The sequence below is a fragment of the Corvus brachyrhynchos genome, unplaced genomic scaffold, assembly GCF_000691975.1.
Source record: "Corvus brachyrhynchos isolate BGI_N302 unplaced genomic scaffold, ASM69197v1 scaffold340, whole genome shotgun sequence".
In the NCBI taxonomy this organism is placed as follows: Eukaryota; Metazoa; Chordata; class Aves; order Passeriformes; family Corvidae; genus Corvus; species Corvus brachyrhynchos.
In genome coordinates this window covers 204,552-215,965 of record NW_008235987.1, presented here as the reverse complement: position 1 = coordinate 215,965, position 11,414 = coordinate 204,552, and the positions used below count along the sequence as shown (strand labels likewise).

Sequence of the window (11,414 nt, the reverse complement as noted above, 5' to 3'; positions counted from 1 at the left end):
GGTCACGCACCGCTCGGTTCTCCCTCCGGCGGCGAGGGCAGCTCTGCTGTTGGCCGTGGACGGATGGGACAGTCCGGCTGGTTAAAGTAGCTGGCAGTGAGGGGGCCCCATGGGCAGCACATCCGTGTCCGCAGAGCTTGTCTAGACGTGGGCTTTTTTCAGGGCTGAGGCAGGTAGGTGTACAAACTGACTTGTAGTTCTCTGCCCGGACACCTCTTTGAGAGTGTATAAATAGTCTCCTGCCCTGAAAGCTCAGGCTCACTTATTCCAGCAGCAGTGGCAGTTTACCAAGTAATTTGTTTATCACAGCCACGTCTCCTGAGCTAGCCGTTTAACAAGATGATACGCTGGGATGAGTAGAGGGTTTCACAGATGAAATAAACAGCTTTTTTTTTTTCTACTCAGGTGTAAGACTTCTGTTGCATGGTCTTTGCTCCAACACCACAGTAAAATCTTTGGATCTGAAGGTGAGTCTGTTCAAACAGAATTAAGACTATTCTGTGGTGGAGAAGGAAAAAGGAGCACAGGTTTAATCAGAAATAGAACTGGACCGTCCTGGTGCAGGATTATTCAACAAGATGCATACTTCTGTAAAGTTTTTGTTCTCAAGTGACTCATTCCTTGACTTGTTAACACCATGTCACAATTTTCCAAAGTTACTTTGCAGATCATCTTTATCCATTTTTATTTAGTTACTGTATTTTGATAGGAAGTTATTGCTGTGTATCTTTTGTCAGTTGCTGATTGGGCAGATGAGGCGTGTATAGGCTGTTTTGGGGGTTTCTGTATTGATCAGTGAGTTACTAGCTGTTTTACTTGTGTTTCTGTAGAGTTTATCTCGCTTGCCAATGTCTTTCGATTAGCCTGGGCTTTGAACTAAGCATCTGCCTTCAGATGTGATTGTCACTCTACTGGGAGTGACTTTCTGTCTGTATTCCTCTGGCATACAGCTATTCCCTTGAATTTACAGTCACAAACAGCATCACTGTTCAGCATCACTGAAGTCACAAACTTCATCGCAGCTTCCTTTCTCATTTGTGCTAGCGTTAACAGAGCCCTTTTTGGTGAAGTGTGTTACAATAGTTATGCTTATCTAGAATCACCATTTTCCGTCCCATCGTGGCCCGTGCTGATCCTGTGCAATCTTGTGATTTTTGCAAGCTCTCAGTCATGGTGCCCTCACGAGACAAGTCGTGTGTATAGATCCACTGTTCCTCCAGGGTTTTTCGTTTTGTGGAAGGCTGATTGATAGTGAAACAAATGTTGGTTGGACCATCTTTGCCCAACTGAAGTTGGCATTACAGCTGGGATGCATCTGGTGGTGTTTGTGGTGTAGGTGGACTGGGACAGGCTTAGCCTACTGATCACCTGGGACTTCTGTTTCAGGGAAATAACCTGCGAACCATGGGAGCTGAGGCTTTGGGAAAACTTCTTAGGGAGAACAAATCCATCAGGAGGTAAAAAAATGTATATACCTCTCTTTGTGCTATTCTTGCCGGATGGAGCACAACATTTGGAAAGGGTTGAGGGTGTTTTTTGTTGGGGTAGGAGGAATGCCAAGTGGTGCAATTTCTTGTGAGGGGTGGGACAAGTAAAGGCATGAAAAGTGGAGGTGCTCTTTCAGAGGACGCTGGGCCCTGGCAGCATCCTGCTCTCTGAAATTGAGTCCACGCACGGAGCTGGATGTTTGACCGGGCATACCGTGATCCAAATATCATTCAAGTTCATGCAGCAGTCTGTTTACTCCACGAACACCATTCCTGTCTGATTTCCCTAGCCTAACCTTAGAATGGAACAGCCTTGGCATGTGGGAGGAGGGCTTCTCCTTTTTCTGCCAAGGACTGAGAGCAAACAACTTTCTTCGGCGTCTGGATCTGCGCAATAACCAGATTAACCATCAAGGGGCTGAAGAGCTGGCCATGGCACTGACACAAAATACCAGCCTTCAGGAGCTGGGTAAGAGTTCTTTGCCCACGTACATATATGCATGAAAACACCATGTGTATCTTCAGGTTTCTTGCTTCAGTTTCTTCCAACTGGTTGGTGTCATTCCCAATTCCTATCAGTCTGGAATGCTTTGCCGACGTTGTGCAGGGAGAAGTCACAACTCCATGGCCTTTGGAGACTGGGAACTATAATTGGAATCTCTGGAACCAAACCTGCAGATGAAGAATTGTGTACTTGGAGTAGAACAGTCTTTAGTGGAGGAGGAAGGGTTTTCATTCCTCTTTGTGGTTGGTGTTGGTATGCCTCATGACAGACTCTTAATACTTACTTCACACTCGTTTTGTCCTTATATGGAATTTTGGTGGAGTTTCCTTCAGGAAAATGTAGCTTTTGTTGCCAATTCTTTCTCATCCACAGGTCTTGTCTGTGGAAGGAAGGCTTGTGAGAGCCAAATGTGAGGCCCAGATTTGTGTAGATTTTCAACTGTCATGGCTTCCTGCAGTTTCCTAAAGATTTATCTTGCCTTTCTTTCTTTGTCAATTTCCCTCCCTCTCATTCATCTTCAAAGGGGACACAGTATTCACCTGTGTTTTTGCTAAGACCATCTGGGATTAGTTAACCGTGCTTGTAGATATATAAAGAGCATGGGTTCTCTTGAGCCCTGTGGTTTTCAGCAGATGTGTGACTACCGTGGTGAAAGTTTGCTTTCTGTATAGATTTGCGATGGAATAACATTGGGCTTCTGGGTGGCCGAGCTTTGCTGAACTGCCTGCACAGCAACAAGACCCTGAAGAGGCTCGAGCTGGCAGGGAATAATGTTCCTGGCGACATCCTGAAAGCTGTGGGTAAGTATGATGTGTGCACAGTAATGAATCACTTAACTCCTTTCCCAGTTCAGCACTTGGGGGATATAGGGCACTTGCTGCTTCAGAAGAGAGCTAACCCTCTTTTCCTCCCTTTCTCAACAGCATTTCCACAGTGCTCTATGTCACCTCCTCTTGTCCTTTAGTGAGGGCTAGTCAAGTTGGAAGTGTCGCTTTCACCAGCAAGAGCAAAAAAATAATTTGGATTGAGTTATTAGAGATTGCTGTGCCACATGAATGTGGGAGAATTTGAGACTTTTCCTCATAGTTTGCCTCTGATGAGCCAAGTTTTGATGTGGCTTATGCAGCACATCATGTCATTGTCCTGCCCACAGCAGAGCTGAGCATCTTTCCTGAGGCTGGGGTGTTGATTACCCCACACACACTGCTCTCGTTGATCCCATCCCAGCTTGTGATGTAAGGTGGGACTCTCTCTACGCGGGCCAGCATGAGAAGGGCAACTGTCCTGGTGCTTCTGATAGCCAGTTGTCATCCTGAGTGCTGTCTCTTCCAGCAGTGCTTGCTGTGCTGTTGCTTTAGAAACTTGTGCATGCTCTCCTGCTCTCTCTGCATCAGAACAAGCCTTGAATCACAACCAAGACCGTGAGGCTATCCTGAGTGAGGCCCAGAACCAAATGAACATCCTCAGCAAGGAGGTTTTGAGTCTGAAGGATGAGAAGAACAAGCAGGTCAGCAGATGTTGGCGGTTCAAATGGGGTAGCTGGAATCCTTTGCTTTCCCTTGAGGTCCCCACAGAACACTCAGTGACAGTATTATTGTGCACCTGAAGTTGCATTTGCATTTTTATGGGCAGGCACACAGCATAGTTTAGTACATTGGGTCCTTCCTCTGAGCTAGGTTGCCTAGGAATCAAGTGACAGTATGGGTATGGACACATCCCTGCCGAACACATTCTGGATTCTGGAGGAGTTTTGGTTATTTGTGCTTTAGTTTCATCTTTTGCAATTGGTTTGATACTTTCCAAGTGGTGTAAACCTAGAGATTTGTTTTTCCATCTGACACCTGAAGATGCAGAGTCCCTATAGCTGATGACCTTATTCAGGTGTGCTGATAAACCCATCAGACTTCCAGTTTGTTTCCAGTAGAATGGCTTGACATGTCTTCAGCTGTTGCTGGCAAGAGAAGAATGAGAAATGTAAGTGCTTGTAGCTGGTGCAATTCATTTTCTCACAGAATTTTGCCTTCTTCACAGTTCATGGATTTTGTGGATGCTGTAGACAAGCACAAAGAAGAAAAAGCCAGGAGTGAGAAGTGAGTTGGATTTCTAAATGTCTTCTGCTCTTTGATGGCAGAATTGAGCTCTCTCCATTTCCTGGCAGAAATTACCCACCTCTTTTTTTTTTCCTTTTATTTCCCTCCCAAATGCAGAATGTCTGTAGCACGAATCAGCCAGCTGCAGGATGCATTGGATGAGCAGTACTCCATTATGAATTCACTGAAAACCAAGTATGGAGGAGGAGAACCTTTGCCTTCCCACTATTTGTGCTGTATAAGCAGTGCCGAGCAGAGCTTCTAAGAAGGGGGATAATCGTGGAGGGTAGCTGACTTATTATTTTGGTTAGTTCTGCAGTAATATCCAGAAATTACAGTCAGATAAAGCCTTTGAGTTTGCCACACTAGATAGTTAACCTGCTTTTAAGTAAAATTACAGTGTATTGGTGTAAGACAAAGTGAATTACAGAAGGTGGGAAGAAGGAAAAAGGATTCTGCAGATGGGATGGGGGCATGTTCCTTGCATGGTTTACAGCCTGGCAGGAATCGGTACCTGCTTTCCCTGGCAACTGGCAGTGTTCTCTGGGAACCGCTGCAGGTATTGAGGAGCCTGGCTTGGGAGCAATGAGGAAGAGCTGCTCAGAAGAAATGTTAGGTTATGCAGAGCCATATGCACATGGCAGTGGTTAGACTTCAAACTGCTGAGCCTGCCTACTTTAGTTCTGCCAGGTAAAGGCAGTGTTACTATGCCATGCAGTGATGTGGACATGTCCCTCTTGGACAGAATAAGCAAATTGCTTCTGCTACTCATGTTTAAAAATCTGTCTCTAATTTTAAACAACTTTGCAGTGGTATAAAATAGCTGGCTTTGTTCTGTGAGAGCAGGCAAATCCTGGAGGGGTCTGGGTGGGGAGAATGGCTTGTGGAAGACAGTGCAGGGCAAATGCAATGGGCACCAGAACACTGGGCCCTGAGAAGCCCCAGGTCACTGTTTGTAGATGCTGCTGCATACAAAGGTCAATGGTGTCCTTTTCCCAGAAGCAAAAAAATGCCTCATTTAGTTAGCCTGATTTCATCCACTGCCAGATGGATATTAGCACCTTGTACCAGGTGGCATAGAGAGCTTGCTGCAGTGTCTGCCTTGGAAAAGACTCCGGAAAGTGCTTCTCTTTATAGGCTGCAGATGACTGAAGCTGCCCTGGCTCTGTCTGAACAGAAGGTGCACAACCTGGGAGAGCTGCTGAATGCCATGAAACAGGAACAAAACTGTGTGGCTGAGTGCCACTTCAGGGAGCTCCAGCAACAAAAGCAGGTGAGCTGGATAAGTCCTAGTTATGTTTGAGAGCAGGGCTATAGGTCATAACTGGTTTGTGTAAATTTGGGGCATGCTGGATGGAATAGGGAAGCATGATTTTTACCACTAGTGGGTTAGCTAAAGCCACCATGACAAAAAATTCTTGTGTAAATTAGGTAGATGGGTGCCAGGTGTGAAGAGGAGTCGTGGTGTTTATGGGGTAGGTTGGATTTAGCTGGGTGTGATATTGGTTGGTAGTGCAAGAACTAGAGTGAGTACAGGTTTTTAATTTTGATTCTGTTTGCAGGAAGGTGCTGATCGGGAAGGCAGGCTTTTGCATGACTTGTCTGCTGCCAGTGAGAAAAATCTGCTGCTGAGAAACCAGGTAGGAAACCAAGTCCAAGTCTGAGAAGTGGCACTTGAACATATGTAACATCTGCTGCATATATATGGTCTCTACTTTGATCCTTGGTTGTGTGTGTCTTCGTTGTCCTGTACAGCCAACTTTCTCTGCTAACAGGAAAAGAAAAACGTTTGTGGTGGTAATTTCCTTGTGTAGGTGGATGAGTTGGAGAGGAAGTGCAAAGTTCAGCTTTCGGTTCCAGGTAAAACAAGCCTTGACCAACACAACAGCGGAGCTGAAGCTGCGGGCTGTGGAGGCTGAAGGTGAGTGGAGGAGTAGAAACAACTTGTGGACACCTGTGGTTGGGATCGCTGTTCCTGAGTCAACAGCACAGACAGCCGAGGAGAAAGGGTTCGCAGAGATGGTGAAAAAGTATGAGTACAGCTGTGTGGCAGGGATGCCAGAATTGTGATATGCCTGCTTTTAATCTGCAGAACGTCTGGAAACGGAGAAGAGAAGATTTAAACAAAGCCTTGAAGACATGGAATCCCTTCGGGTAAAAGAGGTAAGGATGGGGTTTCTGCAGCATCCCGGTTAGTCTTTCTTTGGTCCTGACCTACATCACCACTGGAGGTCATTGCTGTCATATGCTCTTAAAAAAGTTAAAAAGTTAGTGGGCTCAGATTTGTTGTGGGAATAATGGGCCATTTTTTCAAGCAAAGCCTGGCTGAAGAGATCACAAGACTTTCTACCAGCTAGTAAGATTTTCTAGCTTTTGAGAGTATGGGCCAGAGTGGTATGTGATGCTACAAGAGAGGCTGGGAGGCTGGCCTTTGTGTTGGTCTGTGCAGAGAGGTAGTTACAAATACAGAATCTTTTCCTGCTTCTGAAATGAATACACTTTAATGTTTTAATCGCTTATGGACAAGCAGTCCTTTAACGGGGCTCAGCATGCTAGTTCCTTTTCTGCTATGTTTCAAGGGGGGTTGTGTCTGAGTGTGGACAGGCCAACAGACTACAATCAATTCTCTTTGCAGTGTTTACTGAGGTCTGAAATCTCTCCAAAATAAAATTATACTAATAGATTTCTCTGAATATATAGAAATCTTTTAAGAAAAGACACAGGCCAGGAAGATTTTACCAACCTTACAGCTAGAAAATGAATCTGTTGTGTTTTGTACCACTTGACAATGAGAGCTTGGACTTTATCTTCCTTGTGGCCTGGGAGGGATCTCTGTCTAAAAATTCCCAGTTTCTAGAGGGCAGATTGTATCTGTATTACAGTTTCCTAGTGGAGTTCTGGGAGAGGTAAGAACTTTCCTTTGGTGGTAGGTGGTTCAGTGAGAGGATGCTTCACTATCATGATGAGTGGTCCTGCTGCTTGCTGTGCCTGGAGATGGGAATGGTTTTCTGTCACTTGCTTAAATGGTTTCTGCTGCTTTGCAGGTGGATCGTATGACACAGCACATGGAGGCCAGTGAACGTTCCATGCACAACAGGATCCAGAGGCTGGAGGCCATCAGGATATCTCTGGAGGAGGTGAGAAAAAGTGCTCTAGGCACGTTTGAACACTCATATAGTGGTGCAAAGAGAAGGCTGCCAGGAAAGCTTTGTGGAGTCTTCCACTGCTTACCTTTGTAAAGATTGTCATGTGCTGTAAGGAGGAACAGAAAACAGCAGCATACCAGCTGAAATTATTTTTACTGCTTTGAGCTAAGGAAAAAGGTTCCAAGGAGAAACTTGTAAATTCAGATTGGACAAAAATAAGGATTCTGTTGAACATGGTTAGAGTGTTACCAAGATTGGAATTCACAGGTTTCCCATGTTGTCCCAAGTAGAGTAGCATGTTTATTCATATATATTTCCCCAGCTAGATCCAGCACTGCTCTTTCCTACTGCCTTGTTTTGGAAAGCTTTACCCATTACTTGTCCTCATATAACTGAAATTCGCACTGAGCTTAAATAGCAGCCTTGGAGTGAGGAAGGGTTTGTCATCTTGGTTTGCTTTTGCTGCCCCTGAGTGAGGAGAGCTGTGTCATATTGTAGCCTGTGACCGGAAGCTGCTAATGTTTTCTGGTCAGTGTTACAGCAGTGCAGCTTCTCTGGAATGATTTTCCATGTTTCTGTGGCAGGAGCTGAGCCAAGTCAAAGCAGCTGCACTAACTGAGCGAGGTCAGGCAGAGGAGGAGTTAATAAAAGTCCGGAGTCAGGCACGCTTGGAGGAGGTAAGGACAAGACCTGTGGGAAGGAAGTGGTTTGGCTACCTACTCTATATTTTAGTCTTGGGGAGCTGCTAAGTAACTCCTCTCTGGGTTTCACTGACTCACAAATGGTGTGATTGCTGAGGAAGGAGTCCTGAAAAGTCTGATTTTAATTGTCTTCAGTAGTAACAGAACTGATGTGGATATTGTCATGGCAGATTTAATTTAAGTTGCCAACATCTGAAGCCAGCAGATGGATGTTGATCATTCTTTTTAATGGCAACTCTCATGGGGTGCTCCTGTTTCTCTGAACTCTGAGAAATTTCTTCAGGTGGGTACTGCTGCTGGATAAATAAAGTCACTAGTATTGAACTCTGTGAAAATGGCAATGAAGTTAATATCCTGTGAAAGAGAACAAGAGATGATGGAAATACACAAAAACTATTAGAATATTTACTTACTTTTTACATCACAAAAGAAAATGCTTCACTGAGTTATAGACATAGAAATTTGATGTGTGGGACCCAGCAGTTGCTTAGCTGCATACAGTGGTGCTGCAGAGCCATTTGAGGTATGGAGGAAGTGAAGGTAGAGCATTGGTTGTAAACACTGGTGGTGGCATCGGTGCATCTGGCAAGGACTTGTCTCAGTTTCTCATTTGAGTGTTCTCTCTGGCAAGAGGAAGCAGCTTGGGGTCACTCCTGAGTGCAAGGAGCAGGGCTGTGTCCTGTGCTTGTCAGTGCCAGTTGACTCAATAAAGGAGTCACTGTATTAGGAACAAAGAGGGGAGAATCCCTTCACAGGAATGAAGTGGGACTGTTTAATTTTCATTTTCCTTTGTGTCTTACAGCAGCAACGACTAGAGCACCTAAAAGAGAAGCTGCGGCTGATGACTGAGTCAAGGGATGAAGCTCAGAACTGCTGCCTTAAGCAAAAAGAAATGGTTGCTGAGGCCCAGGCCAAAGCCAAACAGTTGAGCCTGTATGCTGATGGACTCAGGAGGAGGCTGGATGAACTTCAGCAGGTAGCTGGGACTGGAGTAGATATAGTCACGACAGCGCCAGAACAAGTTGCTGAAGTTGTTTGGTTGTTCATGGGTTTGTCTTTGTGTGTCAGGACCTGGACAGTAAGGAAGAGGAGAAAGTGACAGAGCTAAATAAGGTGAAAGTGGAATTACAGGAGCAGATTGGGCACTTGGAGGCTGAACGCGCAGCCCAGGATGGGCTGAGAGAGAAGATTGCAGCTCTGGAAAGACAGCTGAAAGGTGATGGATCCTTTCATGCTTCTCAAATGGTAATGCTGAGTTAGCCTGCACTGGGCCTGGAACTGAGCTGTGCTCACAGGTAGTGACAGCAGTGTTTCCTGCCTGTGTATACACCTATGAGTTGTACTCTCCATCCAGGGAGATACAGGGATTCCTGTCCTCATTTTATAGAGACCAAGACTCAGATGACCACCCAAAGCTGCACAGCCAGCAAGATGTTTGGATTTCCTGCACAGTGAAGTGTGCATGCTGTCTGTGCAAAACCTCTCATGTTGACTTACGCAGCTTCTCTTTTGTCCCTGTTGACCATACCACTTCCGTTGCCTTTGGCTTGTTCTTATTTATTCTAGGGATACCCTGATTTTCTTTTCTAATGCTGTTTTTCACAGCCCTATCCAGTAATCACCGTGAAGCACTGCTGGACAAAGAGGGTGAGATCTCTCTGCTGCTGGAGAAGCTGAGAATGAAGGAGGCTGAGATCTCCAGGGTGAGGGAAGAGGAGGCGCAGCGAGCAAGTTTCTTGCAGAATGCCATCATGGCATATGTGCAAGGATCTCCCTTGGGAACCCACAGTTCTAGAAAGTGAGAGCGTGGCTTAAAGGATCCAAATACCTGCTGTCAGGGAAAGGGTGACCAACTCAGGTAGAACTCCTTCTTCCTAAATGGGACAGTTTTATCAGAGTGGGGTGACACAAAGGCTTGCAAACAGAAAAACGTTCTCGCTGTTCAGAAACCTTCTTCCTGACAGCGTAAAGGAGAGGAGGAAACAGCTGTTCAGGCTCGTGGGTCTGAGTCCATGATGTGGAGCCCCTTCCCCTGCATTGCCATAGCCTATCGGCACAGGGGGTTACTCATTACTGGGGGAGGGGTTGTGTGTTCCCTGGCAGGGTCCTGCTGCAGCATTTGTTTGGGTGCCAGGGCTGTTCACAGAGAAATGTGATAAAATGTGACAGGAGTGTTTATAGTTCCCTGTGGGCCAGAGCGATTTGCTTTGCTAATGGGATCCTGAAACTGCTGGAAACACCAGATATAACCCACCTGTGCTTTTTCACCCAGTGTTTACAGGCAGAAGCAGAGTCTGACAGGGCCCTCTCTGGCTTGTTTACCCCTCCCTGCTGTGGCTCTCACTGTATTGGTGGGCAGTAGACACACATTCAGCATAGACAGAAACAGCTGTACGGAAGGGCTTCGGGTGCAGTGCTGTTCATGTCTTTGTGGGACAGCTGGGCTTTGGCCGTGCTTCTACTTACACAACACTGAGTGTCAGGGAAAGGGTGAGTGGGTGATTAGCTGTCAACATCTGTGCTTCTTCACTGTGAACTGCAGCCCTTAGGTGAAGATGTTGTGGCCAGTATTGCAACAGGATTTAGTTTCACTGGGAAATAGCAAGACTGTTCTCCTGGCTTCTCAGGCTCCTAGAACTGAGTGCTATGGCCTTAACCTGGAGAGGAGCAATGCTTCTGGCGTGACACTGGGGAGTTGCTCAGAGCACAAAGGGGAGAAGGTGGTTCCTCTCCTGACAGCACAAGTCCTTGCAAGGGTTACGAGAGTCTGAATTGGAGAAAGCAGGAGCTGCTGTCAGGCCAGCAGTCTTAAGAGCCTTGAGGGAGAACCTTGTGAGTCTGGGGTGGGAACGTATCTTAGAGTACGTATTTTAAGAGACACCTGGAAAATGAAAGTTTCTGTGTGGACTGGTTGCTTTGTGTTCATGATTTTTTATTTTGGGTTTTGCTCTGCTTTTTTAATAAAGAACTTTTGCATTTTGCTATTAACACTGGAGAGTGGCAAACTGAATGTTTGGCTGATGTGGAGGGTGGGGCCTTCTGCTGTGTTACTTTCCTGAAGACCCTGTCAGCCTGTCCTGGAGCTAAAAGGCTGTTACAGATGGATAAGATGGGTATGGGTTTGGTTCTGGACTAAGATAAAAGCAAAGAAGCTGGGAAGCTGTTCCCTAGTCACAACGAAGACAGCCTGTGGCGGTAGCTACTTTGTGGCTGCTAGGCAGTGCTGCAGACCCGCAGGTAAGGGAAAAGCAAAGCCTGTTGTTTTCAGACAGGGCCACTAGTGTGGGCACCTCTGTTCCCGGCAGGATACCTTGGGGAGCTGGGGGAAGCCAAAAGCCATCTTCCTGCAGAATTTTTGCTACTCCATCTTTGTTCCTCAGCAGCTCTGGGCAGATGACGGTGAACTGTGCAGCTACAACGTAACCAGGTTTTAAAGCTTTGTCCTCGCGCCGGTGGGCCCAATGCGGTAACCGGCCCTGAGCAGC

At 46.2% G+C, this 11,414-nt stretch overlaps 1 protein-coding gene across 1 annotated transcript in view; it reads left to right on the top strand.

The window, feature by feature from the left end:
* Window positions 1-10,922, top strand: part of LRRC45 (leucine rich repeat containing 45) — an 11,707-nt gene extending 785 nt beyond the window's left edge. The window contains 18 exon segments of the mRNA XM_017730581.1: window positions 146-173; window positions 406-467; window positions 1,387-1,457; window positions 1,778-1,956; window positions 2,664-2,792; window positions 3,387-3,499; window positions 4,024-4,082; window positions 4,200-4,277; window positions 5,220-5,355; window positions 5,645-5,722; window positions 5,897-5,934; window positions 5,936-6,003; window positions 6,175-6,245; window positions 7,127-7,219; window positions 7,813-7,905; window positions 8,732-8,905; window positions 8,998-9,145; window positions 9,535-10,922. Of these exon segments, the coding sequence (XP_017586070.1) occupies window positions 146-173; window positions 406-467; window positions 1,387-1,457; window positions 1,778-1,956; window positions 2,664-2,792; window positions 3,387-3,499; window positions 4,024-4,082; window positions 4,200-4,277; window positions 5,220-5,355; window positions 5,645-5,722; window positions 5,897-5,934; window positions 5,936-6,003; window positions 6,175-6,245; window positions 7,127-7,219; window positions 7,813-7,905; window positions 8,732-8,905; window positions 8,998-9,145; window positions 9,535-9,731 (1,815 nt within the window). The 3' untranslated portion in view covers window positions 9,732-10,922.
* Window positions 10,923-11,414: the final 492 nt, after the last annotated feature.